The following is a 23,703-nucleotide window of genomic DNA, read 5'->3' as shown; positions in this document are numbered from 1 at the left end:
CTGGGTCCTTTTTCTGTGGAGACACAAGCATAACCTTTTCCCCATGTAACAAGAGGATATGGTCCCATAATTTTACCTGTTTCTGGATCTTGAACCAATATCGGGGCTTTAACCCATGCCTCGAAGGAGGTATTTGCAGTAAAATGTCGAACTATCGGTGGGTTGTTATCTATTAAAGAACAATTTTAAAAATTGAAAACATACAATGCTTTCTGTAACCGTTCCTCTGGAATAGCCGTTCCCATTCCCTTTCCCCCTTTTTGTTGTGGTAATAGACGTTTTAGAGGCTGATGAGACCCTTCAATGAGAGATTGACCCAGTGAGGGAATGAGGAATGCCAGGAATGTGAGTTATACCCCATAGGGCAAAAAAGGTTTTTTATAGTTGTTGAAACATAAGCTGGACCATTATCTGTCTTTATCTTTGAGAGAATACCCAAAGTAGCAAAAGCACGCATTAAATGTCTACGAACATCTCGTGCCTTTTCTCCTGTGTGACAAGAGGCAAACAAGGCACCTGAAGATGTACCAATGGAAGAGTGGATATATTTAAGGTTACCAAATTCAGAATCATGTGTGCCATCTGTTTGCCATAATTGTAGGCTTTGTAACCCTCTAGGGTTAACTCCTGCAGCAATTGATGGGAAAGAATGTTTTTGACAATCAGGACAGACAGCAAGAATATTTGACGCTTGTTGAGAAGGAAGGTCAAACTGTCGTTTAAGAGCTCCAGCATTTTGATGGAAAAAAAAGTGACTCAGTTTAGCTTGTGCAATGCGGTCTGGCAATACTTGAACTGGTAACGTCAATAGATCAGCTCGTCGATTGCCTTCTGCAAGAAAACCAGGTAGTGAGGTGTGAGATCTAATATGCATAACAAAATAAGGCGCAGATCGAGAGTCCAAAAGGAAAATAAGTTCCTGTAACAGGGTAAAAAGTTGTGAGTGTGAAACCTTCCGCAGCACAGAAGCTTCGGCTCGTGTAACAAGACCTGCATCATAAGCTGACTCAGTAACAAGGTTGAGGGGTACGTTCCATTTTCAGAAAACGTGAACAACTGCATTCAGTTCTACTATTTGAGGTGAACCAGAGACTGTCTCTATGTCCGAGTCCCATCGTCTCCGTTGATCATCCCACCATAGCAGAACAGATTTATGTGATTTGCCTGATCCATCTGTAAAGACAGTAAGTGCCTGTAAAGGTTGTTTGCTTCTTTTGGGTTTTAACATCAGACGAAAGTCAATGTTAAACAGTTTGTGTGAAGGTGGATGGGAAGTTATTTGACCCGTATAGTCGGCAAGTGCCATAACAAAGGTGTCTGACTGCTGATAAAGCCATTGTAAGTATACTGTTATAATTGGTAGACAAATGCAGACAAAATCCTTCCCTGATAAGGTTGACAGGCGTGATCTAGCTTTAACAATCAGAGAGGCAAACATTTCCTGTTGTGTCAAAATAGTTTTTGTAGACTGGTTAGGTAAAAAGATCCATCCAATAATTAACAAGGGGTCTGAGTTCTGAAGGTCCCATTGAAATATCAGGGCATGAGGCTGTCGAGCAGGGTTTAAAATAATCAAGTAAAAAGGTAGTTCAGGGGCCCATCGGTGGGCCTGTCGAGAAGCGATAGCTGAGGCAACCTTTTGTAAAGATGTATCTGCTTCAGAGTTAAGATTACGTGGAGAACAAAGATTGGTGTCCCCTTTTAGTAGTTCAAACAGAGGACCCAAGTCTGTATTAGAAATTCCCAATAGTGGTCGAACCCAATTTATTGTTCCCAGTAATTTCTGTGCATCATGCAGGTTTTTTACATTGGTATTGATCTGCAATGGCTGAGGAACAATAGTTTGTGCTCTTATTCGCCAGCCCAGATATTTCCAAGGGGGAAACTTCTGGACCTTTTCTGGTGCTATAGAGAGACCTGCCGAATTCATGGCATCTGTGACAAGGGCTACAGCTTTCTCCATGACTTTGTGATGTTGTGCTGCCACTAAAAGGTCATCCATATAATGATACAATAACACAGTAGGCATAGCATTTCGGACAGGACTGAGTCTTTTCGCAACATACCATTGACACATTGTAGGGCTATTTTTCATACCTTGTGGCAGTCCAACCCACTGATATCTCTGCAACGGAGCTTTCATGTTGATGCTTGGAATTGAAAAGGCAAATTTTGGGGCATCATCTGGGTGCAACGGGATACTGAAAAAACAATCTTTAAGATCTATGACAGTTGCATGCCAATGTCGAGGGATCATAGTCGGGGATGGGAGCCTGGGTTGGAGGGCTCCCATATCTTCCATAGCATCATTAATTTTTCTGAGATCATGGAGCAAGCGCCACTTGCCAGTTTGTTTTTTAATAACAAAACCTGGTGAATTCCATGGGCTAGTAGAAGGTACAAGGTGTCCTTTGGACAGTTGTTCTGAGACTAAGTTTTGAAGTGCGCGAAATTTTTCCAAAGGAAGGGGCCATTGATCCACCCAAATAGGAGCATCAGTTTTCCAGGTTATTTTTAGGGTGTCGAGCACTTCAATGGCCCTGTCTAAAAATGTGTTTGGATAGACATTCCCCATTGTGACAATACATCACGTCCCCACGAAACCATAGGGACAGGTAGCACAAAAGGTTTAACAGAAGCCGCATGTCCCTCTGGTCCTTGAATTCGAATTAGTTCCAAACTCTGACGACTGTTACCGGTGCCCCCTATCCCAGCCAGTGTCTGAGAGACATTAGTCAGTGGCCATTGCGGAGGCCATTTGGCTTGAGAAATTACTGTGGCATCAGCTCCAGTGTCAATGATCCCATTTAGTGCTATTTGTTGGTCATTGTAAATAAGGGTACACTGATACATAGGCCGCTGTGGAGAAATAGATAGTACCCACAAAATGTGAGGTAACCCTGTGGATCCAAAACCTCCTCTCCTCTGAGGAGGATGATCAGTGATAAGAGAGCTTACCCTTGCAGGAATCAGGATCAATTGCGCTATTCGACTGCCCTGAGGTATCGTACAAGGTGGAAATGGAGTCCATGCCATGATTTTGATTTCGTCCACACTGTCAGAGTCAATAACACCTGGTAAAACAAAGAGACCAGACAATGTTGTGGAAGATCTACCAATTAACAGAGCTTGTGTATCGGGGGGTAATGGTCCTTTGACATTTGTTGATAATAAATGAACCGAGGAATCGAGCAGTGTTACTGTGTGTGAGGTTGCCAGGTCCAATCCGGCGCTGCCTGAGGTTGCTGGACAGGGACTTGAGGTGTCGGTGCTTCTCTCCGAGGTTGTTGAAATGTCAGCTGTGGCACTTGTGTCTGCGCGCGTCGCTGCCCCGCGCTCCGCGGTCGGTTTCCCTGTATCGGTTGTCCCTGGAAGTCATACTTAGATCGACATTGATTAGCATAATGATGCCCTTTCCGACATGACGGACAAACTCCAGGACCAGGAGGTTGTGGTCTATTCCCTGCAGCCCGAGCAAGACAATTTCTCTTTAGATGACCAGGCTTACCACAACCATAGCAATTCCCCAACACCACGCATCGCTGCAAAAGCAGCAGCCATAGCTTCAAACCTGTGGTCAGCCGTACCGATTCGGTTACATGCTTCCACCATTTCCACCAGAGTGGGGTTCGGGTTGGGAAGAGACTTCAATAGCCTTTTACAATCAACATGAGCATTTTCAGCAGCTAGTTTTGTTATCAATATATCCCGAGCTTCCACATTATCTACTTGACGTTCCAAAGCCTGTTTTAGTCTATCAATCAACTACATATAAGGTTCTCGAGACTCCTGAGTGATGTTAGTAAAAGCTTTTTGTGGCTTTTGTACGTCAGGAACCTGGAAAAAAGCCTTTCTCGCCTCTTCTCTAATTGCCTCGAGAGCCGCACGGGGGCAGTGTTGAGCCTGCGCTACCGGATCAGCACGTGCACCGGTGCCCGTAAGATGCTCTATTGTTAGTGCAGCTAATGCAGCATCATTAGGATTAACATACGTGAGCAGGAGGGCTTGCAGTCCCCCTCTCCAGTGCGACTCCCATAACATGCACTGAGTCGGGGTTAGTAGGAATCGTGCTAAAGATTTCAAATCATGAGGAGTCATGACATAAGTATCAAACACAGAAGATAACAGACTTATAAAATAGGGGGAAGAGATAACATATTCCGTAACCGTGTGGCGCAGTTCTTTAACAACCGAAAAAGAAAGAGCCTCCCATCGTGCTCCGCCTGCCTGACCCTGAGAATACAAGACCGGAGCAACTATAGTTTTAGCCATTTCTAAATCCCCCTCCTTTAAGGCTTGTTTCTTTATTTTTGCCCACACATCACGCAGATCAGGAGGGTATAAATCAGGTTCTTGTTCAGGGTCTACCGGTCCCGGGTCAAAGGGGTCGTCTTCTGGCGGAGACTCCACTGCATTAACACCCAGGGGTTTACAGCACTGTGATTTAGAGGCTGATAAGGACAGGTCTATAGGAGCTTGCGACTCCTCCGCCTCTCCTTCCTCTGCCTTTTCTTTTTGTGCTTTCAGAGTCTCAAAAATAACTCTCCACGAAGAGAGCAGACGGTGGGACTCAGTATTGCCCTTTGTCGCAGAATCCCACAATTTCACCCCTGTATCGTCCCAAAGTTCCCGCGTGAGAATTGTAGTTGCGGTCACTGCAGGCATATTTACTTGCACCCACTGAAGCATTGCTTTAAGGTCATGCCCAGAAATACTTTTCTTATGTTTGTTAAGGAGACCTTTCATAAGCTCATAGACGCTTCTTTCTGGGGATGAAACCTGATTCCCCATGACGGATTTCCCACAGCTCACCTCTCAACTCCGGAGGGATTTATGGCCGGCCAGCTCCCGCTTCCTTTCAGCAGATCATTCACAGTTCTGTGGGATTCGCTGCATGTCGCTCAGTTAGGCGATTCGAGAGCCCCTCCACATCAGATCCTTCACCGGATCACGTCAGGGTCACCAATTTGCGGCGAATGAAGAGACGGGACGCGGCTTGATGCAAGCAAGTTGTCGGTTTATTTTCTTACAATTATATATGTTTCTACCTTCTACATATTACACGCTGATTGGTTAAATCTTAAGCGTAAAAAACACTGATTGGCTGGTATTTAAGGCACACCGGTAGAACAATAGGAACTGATTAGTTTACTTTGACATAGCAACAATTTCTATTCCAAACCTGGGGGGTTTCTTTCTACGCGGCTTTCTTGATTAACAAAGTTACATATCGGCGCTATCTGTTCCCTTATCTGGGTACTTGTTTTTCTGTCCGTCTGGTTGCCTCCTCAACTGTAACGGCTCAGGGGTCTGCAGTTAGGTTGTTCCTTGGTTCCCAGGGCTTGTGCCCTACAAGTACTAGCAAGTCTCTATTCATCAGGCTATCAGTACTTGGACTCTTGTCCTTGAGGCCTTGTCCTACACTGTAACACTAACTTCCACACTGACAGCACCATGGTATCTTCCTTAAATGAGTCCCCATGCTGTCCCTGGTGGCTCACCTTTCTGGTGTCACGGTCTCCCGGGATCTTGTAGCCGCCCCGCTGCGCTATTCCGCTTCACCAGGCTCCATCTCCCCAGCAACCCACTGGTCACAATCTCAGGATCTGCTCCTGACACCCCTTACCGGGGTCATGTCGGCACAGTCTCAGGGTCTCCTTAGGATACCCCTTCCTGGGTCCCATCAGCACGTTGGTGTCACCACTTGTGGTGATGCAAGTCAAAACAGACTCCAAAATGTGCAGTGGCTGGAAGAACACTGGCAAATTATGAGCAATCCAGACCAACTAACTTGGTTGTAATAACAGGCCGCAGCTCTAACAAGCTGCAGGTGTTGTGAAGGACATGTGCAAGGCCAAGGGAGACAAAGAAACTGCATTCGCAGAGAGGTAAGAGACTTGGACAGAAAGATGAGAGAAAGCAGGATGCCTGCACAAGGGGGGAGCAGCGTGTGGGCGCCACTCCGGGACCAATCAAATGGAGTGTGATGCCGCATGGACAACAGCTAAGTGACATGAAAGACGCCAGAAAAGACTGATGTAACCCAGCGATTAAACAAGATGCTGTTGACATTGAATTATTTGTCCCTGGCAGAAGGAAGAGAAGGGTCCCCGCTGTTACACATCCTCAGGCTATTCAGGGAAGTCAAACACAGGCCATTCCTGGGTTACAGGTTCATTCTAAGAACATGACTACAGGCAACTGGGAAGGACCCAGTCCAGTGTTGTTCATCGGTAGAGGATATTTTTGTGTTTCCACAGACAAGGGACCTCTGTGGTACCCTAGCAGATTTGTCCGCCCTGTATGTCAGCTCCAGAGGAACGGAGAAAATATATGTGACAGCTTTATCTCCAACCAGTCTTTAACAAACTCTGTGCAGAACTTGGGCCAATCCCACCCTACCATAGAAGACGTGCTGTTGACAGCAGCGAGAAGACAATCTTTTGGGTCACGAGCTTGTAATGCTGTTTTGGCAAAAATTTGTAATACGAAGAATGCTGTTTGTGGAAACTATAGGGGACAAGCAGCAATAATATTAAGTTGTGGTAACTGTAGACAGATTTTTGTTATAGGTTGTAGCCGCTTGCGGAAAGATGATGCTTTGTATTTAGATTGTCAAAAGAGCTTTGCTAATACTACTTTTGAAAATACGTGTAGGGAATTTTTGAACCTTAAGCCAAATCAACATTTTCCAGCAATATGGATGCCAGAAAGTATTGACAGCAGAATAGAAGCTCTCTCATGGTGGGCCTTGACAAAAAACGTACCTGTTGTTTTAGCTACAAAGAAAAGACAAGCTCTTGGCTTGTGGTGCTTGTTTTGTCAGTTGGGAACAAGATTGCGAGTTAATGAAATTGTTTGATCTGCTTGTAGGGCTGATAGGAATCATCAGCATGCCCTCACAAGGAACAGCATGGGTTCCTGTCCAACCACAAATGAACATGTGGGTTACCTGGGCCAACAAGACAGGGCAAGATCCATTTTGCTTATCGTTAGCTACCCCATCTGGCCCATTTCGTACCTGTTTGATTGGGGTCCCTTTAAACCATATGAAGGAGTTTGGGCACTGGACAACAGGTAAAATATACTCCGACTACCTCGACCAAGCAGCAAATGACTATTGCACCTTCAACGGTGGATCTGTGCAAGCCGATTGGTGCAAATCACTTGGTATTCCAAGGCACCCCTCGGGGGCTCAAGCGTTCCAAATTGCACAGGGCCTGAATGTTACCGGCATGGAACCTCAGGAGCTTGACATCTTAGGATCTATGCCGGGAAACTACTGTTTGTTTTGGGGGTTTTACAAGCAAGACATGGACTCAGGTAATTTTAGGATCCACAAACCAAGAAATTACAATACTTGGATTGCCCCTGGGTCCCCCTGGCATTCTAACATCACCGGTTACTGTAACGGTTGGACTTGGCCTGTTTCATGGTCTGGTGAGACAAATGAAAAAGCAAAGATGTTGCCTCGGGGAGTATTCCTCGTTTGCGGAGATGGTGCCTGGCCCGCCGTACCTGCAAGGGCACAGGGAGGACCATGCTACTTTGGCAAACTAACATTATTTGCCCCTAGTATCCATCAAATGCTTAACATAAGTAACAAGTTTAAACGCATCAGACGTAGTGTATACCAATTGGGACCTGAAAGTACAGATGATGTTGAGTTGTGGGAACGTCCATCTGTCATTTTAGCATCACTCTTTACACCACAAGTTGCTTCTGCCAAGGCTCTCACTCAGTTGAGACAGTTGGCTTGTTGGAGAGAGAACAAATTAACATTACCTCCAGAGTATTAGATGACGCACCACTGATGTCGACAGTATACGACATGCTTTAAGACAAAATCGAGCTGCCATTGGTTTTCTGTTATTAGCACAAGGACACGGCTGTGAGGATTTTGAGGGAATGTGCTCTATGAATCTTGCTGATCATTCTGAGTCCATTCACAAAAAGCTTTCCCAACTGCAAGATAATATGAAGAAACACAGCGTTACTGAAAATACTTGTGACGAGTGGCTTAATTAAGGGATGGGGAATCACTGGCTGGTAGAAAACCTCATTGATGGAAGGGATTAAATTTTTGTTGTTATCTTTGCTGTGCTTGTTATCTTTTGTTGTATTTTCTCCTGTATGAAGAAAGATTTGGAATCAATTGTTGATAGAGCCTAGGTTGTCCAATAAGAAAAAGGGGGATGTGTAGGGGAATTGTTGCCAGAACGAGGGCATACTGTACCCTTGCAGGAGTTGGACAACCCTGGCCTGCAGATTACAAAGTTACTTTGAAGATCTTGTACTGTCCTTGAATAGGCAGAATAAAGAAAAATGAGCATTGTACAAGAAGAAGGCCGGATGCCAAGCAAGATATGAAAACCGCTAGGTTAGCACATCCTTATTACGCGCTTGCAGCATGACAACCAATCAACAGGTAACATGAATACGTAACCGACAACCAATGACTGTCAGGCAGCTGCCGCGTGAACAGTGTATTAGAAGTATAAATATGAAAAAGTTGCTACATAAAGTAGGACGACATGTAGCCACATTGGTGCGATTGTCATTACTTGGCTGACTTTCCAATTGGGACCGTCTTCAGCCCACACTGCCCCAGTATGTCCCAGTGGCCTCCAGGTGGGGTGTGAGCCCTTCCCCACTGCTCTCCCAGCATGACCATCCAGCTGGTGTTTTACCCATCTCTTTCTGTTCGCACCCAGAGTGTCATGGCCTCACATGGGCAGAAGAACGCTGATGAAAACCATGACAACAGTTTTGCTGAAGCCGAGGGAAATGACATCCACTGTGGAGCTCCTCACGCACAACTGCAGGCTGTCAGGTTGGCGAGGCAGGATTTACCCTTGGAAAATCCACCTGGACAGTTACTCGCTCCGGTGCAAGAACTTTCACCCAAGAGGACTCTAACTGGTGGCACTCCCCTCAACATGGGGGTTTGCGCAGCCTGTGGTTCCCCGAGCTGCACTACTGGACTCCTTCCAAGACAGTTGCAACACTGACTTGTCCTTTCTCACAAGTGACCTCTGCCAATTCAAGGAGCTTTCAAAAGCGATACTTCAAGGAAATATTGATTTTATACCAGGACTTCACCATTATTATTACGGTTATACCACGCCCTTATTTTCTCTCATCTTTAACATATTTGCACCTGGGCAGGAGACAGTGACGCCTTCTGAAGTCATCTTTTCAGCAGATTGTCTCAGCAAAGGCTCTTTCAGTTATTCACCACTTTTCTCCTCCCTTTAGTCTTTGGTCTTTTAGGTACCTCTCACCTGTACTGCTGTTTTTAGCTTCAGGAAGGAAAAACTTGCGTGTCTTCCTGCAGCCAAACTGTCTCCTTACCCAGCTCTTCCCTTCTGTTTAGATCTATCTTTCTGTATCTAACAGCCTAAAAGATTTCTCATGAGAGTGTCCCTTGCAGAAAGGCACCTCATCAGAGACAGCTTGGAATGGGCATCTGCTTGTGGAGGCTGTTGGCCTATTTATGACACTTGATCCTTCTTGACATTGCTTGCAGGTCTGAATAATTCTTCTGCACCTGTGTGCAGCCAGTCCTCTAAGGCAAACAGGTGGGGATGGTGCAAAGGAGCTGCAGCACCCACCTGCAGAATTGAGGGGAGAAGTCTGATGTAAGGAGAAGGGATGTGAGTCCCAGGGGACAATGAGAAAAAGGGTGGTCTTGGGGACATTCAGAGCAAGGTTGTCCAGCCTGTGTCAGACATCAAGGTACTGCGATTCCTACCAGTCCAGATATCCTGAGGAGATCCTCTGCATCATTATCGCTTGGAGATTGCTGCTAGAACCTCCTCTCTAACCTAATCAGGAGCAAAATATAACCTATGAAATGAAAAATAATTCCTTTCAAATGCACTTTGAAATCCTCTCTCTTATCTACGTGAATGGAACAGATTCAATTAGCTGCACAGCTCTTCAAGACTTGAAGGAAATGACAAAAAGGCAAATACCTCGTTAGGGCATTGGGGGCTCCTGCCATGAACCTGAACTACTGAGAGCAGGCTGAACCAACCACTCAAGGAATGTAAGTCAGAAGCAACACTGAAAATACCTTCAAACATTGATGGGTCCCGCTGAGGGCCATCGCTGACAAAGCGTCCCCATGGACTCGTTAGAGGAGCTAATTAGAGGCCAGACCTGCAGGTAGGCAAAGGTACTGTGTCGGTGGCTGTAATGCTGCAAAACACATTTGGATTTTTGTATGAAGCAGAAAGGCCAAGCCCTGACCCCCAGGCTCTTGGAGGGCAGAGCAGAAGACCCTCCAAATCAAGTTTCCTGTCACAGGCCTTGGTGGCATGGGCAGCTGCCAGTGCCAGGGGGACAGAGGCCTCAGCCCCCTGTGGGGCCATTCGGCCTTGCTGCAGCCCTGGGCCATCTCCACTGCAAGTTGCCCTACACTGTCCATGTGGCACCTCTTTCCACTCTGGGGGTTGGACTCTTCCTTGCTTTCCTACCCAGCCCTCACACCCGCATTTCTCTGCCTTTTCTCAAGTTTTTCCCCTCATCCCTGCTTGTTCCTTGAAACTCAAAGTCATGGGCTGATCCAGGCTCCCTCTGGGTGAACTCTGGCATCAGAGGGCAACCCTCAGAGGGACATTTCTTTCTCTTCACATCCAGTCTTACCCTTCCAAGCAGCACTTTGCGGAGGTTTTCTCTTCCTGTCACTATCAGGAATCACTCCCTTATCTGTGACACCCCCCTTCAAGCAGGTGCATGCTATTCCTGTGGTGCCCTGAGGCTCCACTTTGCCTGTCTCAAGACATTGAGGACCTTCAGTCTGTCTCCACAAGCTCCATCCAGGCAGGCATCCTCCACAGCCTCTCCAGTTTTTCCTCACTCCTCCAGAATGAGAAACCTTCAAGCCCAGGCACAGATCACCCGGATGTGGCCACAACAGTGCTGTGTCAAGGGGGATGATTCTGAGTCAAGGGGGATGATCAATCCTTCTTCTGAGTGGCCACCTATGGTGAAAATCTCACAATCAGCAAAGGAGGACAGCCAATGGCCAGGGAGGAAAGGGAAAGGAGAGGTGGGCTACTTGCATGGGAGGATACAGGGGTGGTCAACGAGAAGCAATTGTGCATGGGAAAGGAGGGAAAAAGGTAGGAAAGGGTGAAGAACGGGAATCCATAGGAAGCAGCCAAGCAGCCCTGCATCTGAGCAGCAAAGCTTGGAGTGGGAAAAGAACGTCGCAGGTCATCTGACACACTTTCTGTTAGGCTTCAACCGCTGCTGGAAACCGGAGTGATTTCCCCGCCATCATGAAGGCAAGATCCATGGTGGATGCAGATCCAGAATCATTCATGCTGGAAGGGACCTCCGGAGGTGTCCAGGCCTACGTGCTGCTCAGAGAACGATCAGTTATGGGGTTGAAGCAAGTAGCTCAGGCTTTCCTTCAAGTGGGGCTTGAAAAGCTCCAAGGATGGACATGGCACAAGCTCTGTGGGACATGTGCTCCACTGCTTGACTGTCTTCATGGGGAAGGACATTGTCTTCCCCTGCTTCAGCTGATGCCCATTGGCCCTCACAGTCCCATCACGCACAAGAGGCAAGACCCTGGCTGCCTTTTCCTGCTGATATGACCCAAGAAGATATGGGAAGGCTGTGATTAGGTGTCCCCAAAGCCTCCTCTTCTCCTGGCTTTGCACCTTTCAAATAAGGCCCATGGCATCCTGGGCTGCATTAGGAAGAGCACTGCCCAAGGGTTGGTGGAGGGGATCTTTCCTCTCTACTCAGCCCTGCTACAGTTTGTCTTGTTGACTTGCTCTTGATTTCTACTTTACCAGAGTCACCCATTCTTGACTGAAAGGTGCCGTCCACATTTTTCACCATTCCTGCCTTGTCTTTTGTTCAAAACAAGTCCAGGAAGCGTTTGTGCCATGTTGGTCAGGGATCATTGCTGCGATGGATTGACGGGACGCAGGGTGATACAAGCCAATGTCAATTATTGTACAGTAGCACGAGTTTATATACATTTCAGAAGCTGCGTGTTTTAAAAAGATTGGTTCTTGAAGCTGTGCGTTTTAAACAGATTGGTTCTTGAAGCTAAGCATTGCATACTAGGCAATCCCCAACTCATGGTTAACTACCATCAATTAACAGCAAGGTGTTACCTTTCCTTCCCAGCATCCGTCCCCCACTCCCCTATGCTCTCTCAGCATGGCTCAGCATGTTAATTGTTGTGTCTATTCACACTCCTTGTCTTCCCAGGGTTAGTGACCTACAAGCTCGAGCACATTCCCTTCAGCTAACTGATTGCCACGCATGGTCCTAGTTTCCAGCCCGCTCCTGCAGATCATCTTCCACTTTCCCTTCAACCAAGGCCTTCAAGTAAAGGTCCTTTTCTCTAGCGGTCTAAAGGAGATGTCGTTCTCCTTCTAACCTTCATCAGGAGGTTGAGAGAATCTGAGCAGAAGACCTTTCCACATGCAGGACTTAGTGATGAGTGTCACAGGAAACCTGAGCAGGCCTGTGCTGTGCTCCATGTACCTCTTGGCCTTCAGGCTGAGCTGTGCTGAGTGTGTCCCTGGGTTGCAGAACAAGCCATATTGGAAGAAGAAATCTGCAGGAAGCTGCTGGTGAATGGCCAACCGCACGGCCTTACCTTTGTCTGGGACTGCAGTTACCACCTCCCAAGTGAACATCTCCTCTTAGAACACGAGAAGTGATGACTAGAATGGGTTTCCCTGGCACAAAACACTTCAAGAGCTCACAGGAGACAATGTGGGATAACCCTTCTGCAGGCTGGATCTGCACCACTTGCTGCACCACTCTCCCAACGCTGTAAACTCCGTGTTCCCAGTCTCGGAAGGGACGGAATACAGCTGACACGATTGTCTCTGTGTGTAGAGAGTTTGCTCTAACCAAGGCCATTTGAAATGACACTTTGTCTCAGAGTCCAAGTGCCTTTCTTACTGCAGCCATAACCAGCTGGGCTGCTGATGGCCAATCCCCCAAGGGAACGGGACACTCCAGGGACCTCAAACTCGCCTTCATGGCCACGTGCCTGCTAGTGGCCTATGAGCTTCTCAGATGTAATGGGTGTCATAATGATAGCCCAGACCATCAGCCTGCGTGTGGCCTCGGTTACTCCTTGGCTAGCGGTTCCTGAATTGGGGAAGGCAGCGATAACGAGATGCACAGCAATGGAAGAGATGGCCAAGGACCCTGCAGGTGCCATGAAGGCTTTGCAGGAAGAAGTGTGAGAAATAGCCCCGAGAGCTGTGCAAATTGGAATGGCATTAGATATGAAGCTGGCGTCTGAAGGCAGAGTCTGTGCTGGTTTTAATACCAGTTGTTGCGTATACGTAGTTCAAAGTGGGAGAATTTCTACAGATACATGTGTAAAAAAAAAAATTGGAAAACATTCTAATATTTGTCGTGAGTTCCAGAAAGTTTGTGCCTTCTATGAAATTTAAGTCAATTGGAATATTCTGACATCCTGGTTTCCTGATTTACAACTATGGGTTAAGAAGTTCATCTCCAGATGCCTTTCTCCTCTTTCTCTTTGATCACTCCAATCCATTTTACCTATGTAGCTTCTGCTTTAAGGTTCAGAGAGGAAAAGCTGGACTGTCTTTCAGTAGTGTCTGTAATTTTCCCTATGGGCAACTCTTCAGTAGTGGCAATAGACCTCATGGGGATTTGCTTGAGCTAACAATTATACAGCTGAGAAATGTATTTTTTATTTAGTAATTTCTAACCCACTACCCCCCACACACACACACAATAATTAATCCCTCTTTTATTCCTGTGTACACCCCGTTCTCTAAGGAAAGCAGCCAATATTTACTGCCAAGAATTTGCTATATTCAGCTGCAGAGTTGGTTGAAGAAGTCTGATGTCAAGTGATGTAAGTCTCACGGAGCTGAGGACAGAAATCGTGGGGCTGGAGAGCTGAGGAGCAAGGCTGTCCACACATGGATTAGCTCCAGGGACTGCTTTTCCTACCTGTCTGCACCTCCTCAGGAGACACTGTGCATCGATAGCAATTGGAAAAGCCTTCTATCAATTCCCCAAAGTGCTCATTACCTGCCTTTCTCTTTCACTGTACGGCTGAAACTTATCTCATGAAGTGTAGGAGCCAAACTTGAAGACCAGATGGCCCTGATGGAGGAGACTGGGCTTGTCAGGGCGTTCTGCCTCGTCATGAGCCCAGGGTGTCTGTGGTGCTGTGGACTTCAGGTGTTCAGAGGAGACTGAAGAAACCTCCACAGAACACCAAGTCAGGAGCAAAGCCCACAGTCCCTGGAAGCGTTAATGGGCCCCGCTGAGGGCCATGGCTGAGAAAGCCTCCCCATGGCCTTGTTAGAGCCCATCCTTGGAGGCTGTGAGGGCAGGAAGGCAAAGGCGCTGTGCAGGCAGCTCTGCTGCTGAGCAAAGCCTTGGCTTGCTTGATGAAGCAGAAAGGCCAAGCCGTGACCTGCAGCCTGTGGGGAGGTCGGTGCTGTCCCTCACACAGGGCTCAGGGCTCTTCCTGGGGACCATGGAAGGTGGGCATCCAATGCCCAGTGAAGGACAGCAATGGCACAGCAACCTCCAGCTTCCCCATGGGCCCGCAAGGAGGCAACGATGCCCCCGTGCCGTGAGGACATCATGTCTTGTCATGGCCCTCAGAGGCAGAGACAGCTGCCACAGCCAAGGGGACACAGACCTGGGTTCTACTGGTGCCTTCCAGCCTTGCCAGTGCCCTCTGCCATCCCCACCATAGGCTGTCCTGCATGGTTGGAGCCCTGCCCCTGTTTCCCTGCAGGCTGTAGGCACCATCTCGCTGCCCTGCCTTGCTCTCTCCCCAACATTGCCATACCTTCGCTGAGGTACCTCCACTCTCACCGGCTGTTCCTTGAAACACAAACCATGGGCTGATCCAGGCTCCCTCTGGCTGAGCCCTTGCACCGCAGCAGGACCCCTGGAGTGACAGTTCTTCCTGCTGAGGTCCAGTCTCTGCTTTCCTTTGTTTTGGGCCCTCTTGCTCTGTTTTTATAAGACAACTCATTACATATTCATAATATGATGTAATACGCCTATACATATGCATTACTTATCCCCGCTTTGTATTAAAATTAGTTCTGCGAGCCATTTCCATATCTCTCTCCCGACTGAGTTTGCGCAGTGTCCCCTGGTGGTGGTCGTCAGGGGTCCTGAGGATGAAGGCAGGTGAGTCTTCCTCGTGACCCCCACATCTGGCGCAGGCTCAGTAACGTCCTGCTCTTTGTCCAAACCGCAGAACCGGCTTTGGCTTGTTCTTGCAAGGTTGTAATCTTTCTTTGGACTTATATGGTCATAAAGCTTGACTTATATGTTCATGAAGCCCTTTACTCCCGTACACCTTATCACAGTACCCAAGCAAACCGTGTAAGATTTGGCAAACAGCTTAAATTTTACAACTTTTACCCTAAACAGCTAAACAGACTATTACAATTGTTAAACTCAAACCTATCTCTTTACCCCCCCCCCCTCTCTCTCAGTCCCCCCTTTTCAAAGAAATTAGTAAATTCTTTTACTCAGACTCGAAGTATTGATTCGATTCTAATTTTTGTCGCAGTTGATTTCTCTTCCATTCACTATAGGAATTTCCAGTTCCCTTAAGACACCAAAATCTACAACGGATAGCTATACTAATAATTAAAAATAGAAAGACAATTACAATGATCATTACAAATAATTGTTTTAACCATGTTAGATTGGGCAACCAGGATGTCAATTTCTCCCATAATTCAGAAAAGCCCCAAGAAGTGTTATCTTGTGTCACTTTATGTAGAATATTTACTTGTTTCCTAATTTCTTGGAGGTCCTCGGTGATTCGCCCGCTCTGATCTGCATACATGCAACAATCTACATTGATCACAGTGCATACCCCCCCTTGGAAGGCTAATAGCAAATCTAAAGCCATACGATTCTGTGAGACTATTTTCGATAAGTCAGTAACTTCCTCCTGGAGTGCCAGGAGGGCATCAACTGTCCTATTTTCCACTCTTTCTATTACAGCTGAGATGTTTATTATTGCCTTTTCCAGCTCACTAACCCCTAAAAACGGAATGAACCATCGCGCAAAACTGTGCAAACTCGTTGGTCTGTTTATGAGGGGGTTATTTACCATGTTCCGTTTTTTCTTATGGGGGGTTGCGTTAACCCGTCAATGATAGTAATATTGGGGACCAGACCTCCCAGAGTGCATGCTCCTCGCCATCCTATGGGCAAGACTTTACGAGCCATTGTGCCGCACAACCAATACCACCCTGTCCCTTGTGGGGTCGGGAGACCGGTATAGTTCAATTTCAAAAATCCCAAATCTCTACCTGTCATATTTAATGTATGACTTCTGTTACAATTTGGGTGTTCTCCCACGAACAGTCTTTTTCCCGAACTTACCAGGCAGTTAACCCCCAATGTGCTGGTCTCTTCGACAGTGATTTTTAATTCTCGTCCCCACTTAACCTGAGGGTCTGTGCTCCAGATTGTATTTCCCCAAAAGGAGCCGTCTTGGCGGTTCGTCAGGGGAACTGGCAGTGGGATGCCTATTTACGGTATCTCATAACCAGAATGTCTTGGCATTTGTGTACAGATCCAACAATCTGTCTTATTTAAAATTTTGGAGATGTTTTGAATCACCTGTACATACCAGTTCTCTCGCCAGGCCGCTGTGTCTATCACCTGTAAAATTATCAGAATCATGTTAAATTTAACCCACATCCTATCTTTTTAGCTTGAGCTTTAATGGCCCTTGAATTTCTGATGTCCAAAGCTTTTGTGGCGACTTCTTCACACGGGTATGATGAACTCAGGCATTCTGTTCTTTAATTTTGACTGCTGTGAAGGAGGTGAGGAGTACTCGGTATGGTCCTTCCCACTGTGGTTTCAAGGTCTTTTCTGCAAGAGACTTTACATATACATAATCTCCAGGTTGGATATCATGTATAGGGCCATCCAGACCCCTTCCTCGGGTCCTAGTTACATGTTTTCCAATTTTATTGAGCTGCTTGCTCAATGCCACCATATAGGAAGTCATAATTTCATCCCCAATTTGCATTGATGTCCCCTTTTGTATTCCATAGGGGCGTCCATACAGAATTTCAAAAGGGCTCAGTCCTTCCCTTGCCCTCGGTCTTGTCCGTATACGCATAAGGGCTAAAGGGAGAGCCTGAGGCCATGGCAAGTTTGCTTCTTGTCCCAACTTTACAATTTGCTGTTTGATTAAGTGGTTCATTTTCTCCACTTGGCCACTCGACTGAGGGCGATATGGGGTGTGAAGTTGCCTAAACGGTGGCTGGTTTGTTGCACTATTTTTGAAACAAAGTGTGGTCCTCTGTCAGAGGATATGGTTGCTGGAACCCCAAAACGCGGTATTATTTCTTGTATTAGTATTTTAGTATTTAGTATACTAAATAAATAATTTAGTATTTAGTATCTTGTATTAGTATTTTAGTTACCTCCTGAGCCTTGGCAGTTCTGGTTGGGAACGCTTCTGGCCAACCTGAAAAGGTATCAGTTAATACCAGCAAATATCGGTACCCCCCTTTTCTTGGAAGTTCTGTGAAATCAACCTGCCATTGTTGTCCAGGCCTATTACCCTTTCCAATCTGGCCCATTTCTAATTTGGGAGTATTCTTTGGATTAGTCTGGAGGCAAAGGTCACACTGTTGAGTCACCTGTCTCACTGTGGTATATAAGTTTCTAGCTACAATATCTTTTATCAGATGCTTATACAGAGCTTCCATTCTCCAATGTCTCTTCCTATGTTCTTCCCGTATTAAGTGCCACAATAAATATGAGGGAACAATTAGTCTTCCCTGTGGGGTATAAGCCCATCTCTTCATTATATGACCGTTCTAAGTCTGAAATAAGTTTCTGATATTCCTTAGTGTATTTTGGTTTATCTTGTAGGGAAATATGCCTATCGGGGATTAAAGCCCCTGCTACTTTTATTTTTGTTTTGGCCACTTGTTTTGCCTCTCTGTCCGCCAGTTCATTCCCTTTTTCCAAATCAGAGCTCACTTTCTGGTGTGCCTTAATATGCATAATTGCCACTTTCTCAGGGAGTTGGACATCTTCTAGTAACTTCAGAATTACTTCTGCATGTTTGATATTTTTCCCTTGGGAGTTCAATAAACCTCTTTCTTTCCAAATTGCTCCATGTGCGTGTACAACTCCAAAGGCATATTTTGAGTCTGTGTAAATGTTTACAGTTTTGCTCTGAGCCAACTCCAGGGCTTGAGTTAGGGCAATTATTTCTGCCTTTTGTGTGGAGGTGTTCATGGGCAAAGGTCCTGACTCTATTACCTCTTGACTGGTGGTGATGGCGTATCCAGCGTGTCGATTGCCATTCAGGACATAGCTGCTCCCGTCTGTGAACCAGTTTTCTCCGTTTTCTATGGGGCTATCCTTTAAGTCTGGGCGACTTGCGTATGTCGCTTCAATAGTTTTCAAGCAGTCACGATGCACTGGTTCTCCTGTGTTTCCGCTGAGAAAAGAAGCTGGGTTGACAATGTTAGTAACCACGATTTCCACATCATCCTGTTCCACCATTACAGCTCGATATCGCAGGAATCTTTGTGGAGATAGCCAGTGTCCACCCTTTGCCTCCAATACTGCCGACACTGCAGGGGACACAAAAACTGTCATTTTCTGGCCCAGGGTGAATTTTCGGGCTTTTTGTATATTTAGTATCACAGCCGCAACTGCCCTTAGGCATCCAGGCCAGCCCTTTGCAGTCGCACCTAATTGTTTAGAGAGGTAGCCAACTGCCCGACGATACGGACTTAGCTCCTGTGCCAATATTCCTAGGGCAATGCCCTCTTTCTCTTGAGAAAAAAGGAGGAACGGCTTACCCACATCCGGGAGTCCTAAAGCCGGGGCTGACATCAGAGCCTTCTTTAGTTGTTCAAAAGCTTGTTCAGCCTCTTTATTCCATTCGAGGTGTTTCTGCTCAGTCGCTGTCAGCGCATATAATGGTTTAACAAGCAGTCCATAATTGTAGATCCACAATCGACACCACCCTGTCATTCCCAGAAAGGTTCGCAATTCCTTTACCGTCTGGGTTTTTTTAGTTTGGCATATCACCTCTTTGCGGGCCTGCCCCAAAGTTCTCTGTCCCGCACTGATCTCATAGCCCAAATAATTCACTTTACGCTGCATTACCTGGGCCTTCTTCTTGGACACCCTGTATCCTTGAAGCCCTAAGAAATTCAACAGACTCACCGTCCACGCCATACAATTTCCTCTGTGTTGGTAGCGATCAGGATATCATCCACATACTGTAACAATTTTCCTTTCTCGGACGGGGCTTCCCAGGATTCCAGGTCTCTCGCAAGCTGATTGCCAAAGATGGTAGGACTATTCTTAAATCCTTGCGGCAACACCGTCCAAGTGAGCTGGGTCTTTCGACCACTTTTAGGATTTTCCCACTCGAATGCAAACAACTTTTGGCTGGCTTCATGGAGAGGGAGGCAAAAGAAAGCATCCTTTAAATCTAGAACAGTAAACCAGATTAATTCAGGTGCCAATGCAGTCAGTAGGGTATACGGGTTTGCCACGACTGGGTAGAGATCCTCAGTAATCCTGTTCACTGCGCGCAAGTCTTGAACCACCCTATATGACCCATCGGGCTTCCGAATAGGTAATATAGGAGTATTGAATTCAGACTCACATTCCTTTAATAGTCCTAACTGCAAAAATTTTTCTATCACTGGCCGGATTCCTTCCCTGTCCTCTTTCTTTAGAGGATATTGTTTAATCCTTACCGGTCGTTGACCTTCCTTTATCTTAACTTCAACAGGTGGAGCATTTTTCGCTCTTCCAGGCACATCAGTAGCCCAGACTCCTGGATACACTTGGTTCAGAATTTCCTCATCAATTTTCCCTTCTGAGGGGAGACTGGTTAGGACTAGACTTAATGCCTGTGTATATTGTCGATCCTTTACCTCCAGTGTAATTTCCCCTTTTTCAAACGTGATCTTTGCTCCTAATTGTTCCAACAAATCTCTCCCCAAAAGTGCCTTTGGGGAGTTGGGCATGTATAAGAACTTGTGGATACTCCATTGTTTTCCCAATTTATACTTTAAAGGTTCGCAAAAATACACCTTTTCACTTTGAACAGTTGCTCCCTGTACTACAACGTAATCATCTCCTAAAGGCATTAAGGCTTGATTTAAAGCCGAATATGTCGCTCCTGTATCTATCAAAACCTCCACTTGCTGCTGCTTTTCCCCTAGCTTAATTATAACCAGTGGATCCGCTAGGGTAGATTCCCCAGGTTCCCGTCAGTCTTCTATTACATTGGCTATCTTCACGTTCGCCGAGGTTTTCCGACCCCCTTCCCTGTTTCTAGGACATTCCCTTTTCCAATGACCAAAGCCCCTGCATATAGCGCACTGATCCCTTTCCAATCGAGACGGATCTCGCCTACCACCTCTCCGTTCCCCTTTTTCTTGAATGGCAGCTATCAATTTCCTTTGTCCCTGCCGATATTCTTCTTCTCTATTACTAAACACCCTCCATGCTTCATCCAAAAATATTTCCAAATTTCTACCTTCTGTAGAACGCAGCTTTTGAAGTTTTCGCCTTATGTCCCCTGCAGATTGACCCAGGAATAAAGAAGCTAATTGCTGGATCCCTACCTCAGACCCAGGGTCCAGCGGTGTGTTACGACGCATCACATCCCTCAGCCGATCCAGGAACTCAGACGGGGACTCAGAAGGAGTTTGCTTAACTGCATATAAAGCTGACCAGTTTATAGTTTTGGGAATTGCTCTCTCCATTCCCTTCGAAATCCATTCCTGATATTCCTGTAATCTTTGCATATGTGCCGATCTATTAGCATCCCACTTTGGGTCTTGGAGGGGGAAATGTTCCTTAACATCCCCTCCTGTAATTTTATAATGGTCTTCGGCCAAATTTCCTGCTGTTTTCAAAACTAGCTGTTTTTCGGTTTCAGTCAAATATTCCAATAATAATTGCATATCATTCCAATCGGGATTGTGTTGTTTTACGATAAATTGGAAACGCCTGGCTACACTTATCGGGTCACTTCTATAATCCTTTGCAATCTTTCTCCACTCTCCCAAATCAGCAGTGGAGAAAGGCACTTTAAGTAGCATTGTTCCACCATCTGGCCCCACCGCCTCTCGGAGGGGTGCTTGTAAAATAGACTTCTGCCGAGTGCGGGAAGATACAGGGCTATCAGGAGGATTTGAAGCTCCTTCCGAGTCCGCATCCTGGTCCCGTGCCCGGAGGGGAGGTTTAAACAAGTCATTTCAGTCTTGTTCTGGGGCTTGGTGAACTTTGTCTGCCTTTGTACACCTCTGCCCAATGCTGCAGGAAGAACAGCATCTTTTCAGTTTACTTCTACCCCCTTTATTTTCCCGCTCCAATGCGAGTACCACAGGGTCCTGTGGGGGTGTTATCCCACAGTCCCTTTGCCACTCCGGATGGTTTCGCAGCGTGAAAAACATATCTGCATATGACACTTCATCCCATTTCCCTTCTCTTCTCAAGAACAGCATAAGCTGTAACAAAGTATTATAACCCAATGTTCCATTAAATGGCCACTTAACTTCGCCCTCTAACTTATACAATGGCCACCACTGATTACAATATTTAATGAGGGTCTTTTTACTTTCTGTGCTTCCCTTCCCAACAATATCCTTCCAATGGGCGAGTATACAACCCAGAGGACTCTTTCTCAGTATCCCTCCTTGGGTGTTACCCATTTTCAATATACTCTTAAGGGATTCAAACTGACTTTTAAATTCTCTCTTTTTATGCCTATCAGCCACACTCTCACTTATTCTGACTCAATTCCACTCTCACGGACGTCCATGCACTCAGAGAAAATCACACACACATCACTTCACACAAACACTATGGTTCGACAAATTCAAATCGGTAGTCTATCCCAAATGCCTTATTGCCATAACCAAAATCAATACCAAGAGAAATCTAACATAGCATCGCTCCCGTTAAAAACCTTTTAGCAGCTGCAAATATTTTTTGAATTACAAGAGGCCCGCTTACCCCTCTCCTGCCTCTCCTGGCTCCCAACAACGAGATACAGCGGTTACCTCGAACTCAGTCGATCTATCCCCGAGATCGCTACCGGCCGCTCTATCGGCCAGCGAGTTTCCCAATTGCAGTCCCAAACCCTATAGGTACCCAACCCACGGGCACTATGCTGCACGCCAGACGTCTCTGCACGATTTATCAGCAGCCCCAAATGTGCGTACGCTTAAGTCCCTTCGTTAAACATACCGTTAAATCCGCAGCTTCAAGAAGCTGTTGTCCACTCCCGCGGTGATCGGCCGGCAGCGGAGACTCCTCCGAGTAAAATGCTCGGGGCGCGCCTAGGAGCGTCCGCTCCGCAGTCGGTCCCGCAGCCTAGTGGAGATGCTCCTGGCTGGCTCGCCAAAACTGACGTGCGGAAAGCAGACTCCACAATCTCTAAGATTGTGAAGTAGGTATGTTTATTCAGTGCTGGGCAGCACGGGGGGGTAGTCCTTCCAAAGTCGGGTGCGCCTGACACGAAAACTTGCTCTGTTTTTATAAGGCATCTCATTACATATTCATAATGTGTTGTAATACGCCTATACATATGCATTACCTATCCCCGCTTCGTATTAAAATTAGTTCTGCAAGTCATTTTCATATCTCTCTCCCGACTGAGTTTGCGCAGTGTCCCCTGGTGGTGGTCGTCAGGGGTCCTGAGGATGAAGGCAGGCAAGTCTTCCTCGTGACCTCCCACATCTGGCGCAGGCTCAGTAACGTCCTGGTTTTTGTCCAAACCGCAGAACCGGCTTTGGCTTGTTCTTGCAAGGTTGTAATTGTTCTTTGGACTTATATGGTCATAAAGCTTGACTTATATGGTCATGAAGCCCTTTACTCCCGTATACATTATCACAGCACCCAAACAAACCATGTAAGATCTGGCAAACAGCTAAGCAGACTATCATAATTGTTAAACTTTACCCTAAACCGCTAAGCAGACTATCATAATTGTTAAACTTTACCCTATCTCTTAAACCCCCCCCCCCCCCCCCCCTTCTCTCAGTCTAGTGGAATCAACCCCAGAGGTCTTAAAGCCTCTGAGGTGTGGCAGACGGATTTTACGCTCTGTCAATTACTAAAACCTCGAGCATGGCTAGCAGTAACTGTAGACACATATAGCGGGGTGATTGTAGCTACACAACACCTTAAGACCGACGCTAAAGCAACCATCCAACGTTGGCTGACAACCATGGCGTGGCTTGGTGTCCCTAATCAGATCAAAACGGACAATGGTCTGAATTTTGTGTCTATAAGCAGTCCAGGCATTCGCTCTGAAATGGGGTATTACTCTAATACATGGCATCCCATGTAACAGCACAGGACAAGCCATAGTCGAATGAGCAAATCAAACTCTGAAATCTAAATTAGAGGTATTAGCAAAACCAGAAGGTTTTACCAACGCCATTCCCTCAGGGGACCAGGCACGCTTACTACGGACTGCCCTATTAGCACTAAACCAGTTCCCCAGGGGAGACGAGGTGAATAGCCCTGCCCAGAAGCACTGGGCCACTCAAGCACTAGAAGAAGGCCCATCGGTCATGATCAGAAATGAGCTAGGAGGGTGGGAACAAGGGTGGAAATTAGTTCTGACAGGGCGAGGGTATGCTGCGGTCAGAAAAGACAACAGAATTAATTGGT

At 46.5% G+C, this 23,703-nt stretch overlaps 1 protein-coding gene across 1 annotated transcript; it reads right to left on the bottom strand.

The window, feature by feature from the left end:
• Positions 1-1,512: 1,512 nt before the first annotated feature.
• LOC308057203 (endogenous retrovirus group K member 9 Gag polyprotein-like) lies at positions 1,513-5,151 on the bottom strand. Its single transcript, XM_080411334.1, has 2 exons — positions 3,721-5,151; positions 1,513-2,774 (listed from the first exon to the last, which is right to left on the bottom strand). Exon 1 carries the CDS (start codon positions 4,789-4,791, stop codon positions 3,766-3,768), a length of 1,026 nt encoding a protein of 341 aa, XP_080267460.1. The 5' UTR covers positions 4,792-5,151; the 3' UTR covers positions 1,513-2,774; positions 3,721-3,765.
• Positions 5,152-23,703: the final 18,552 nt, after the last annotated feature.

Source organism: Falco punctatus (assembly GCF_963210335.1).
Source record: "Falco punctatus genome assembly, contig: scaffold_40, whole genome shotgun sequence".
NCBI lineage: Eukaryota > Metazoa > Chordata > Aves > Falconiformes > Falconidae > Falco > Falco punctatus.
The sequence above is the reverse complement of the archived record's forward strand: the minus strand, read 5'-3'. Positions and strand labels throughout refer to the sequence as shown.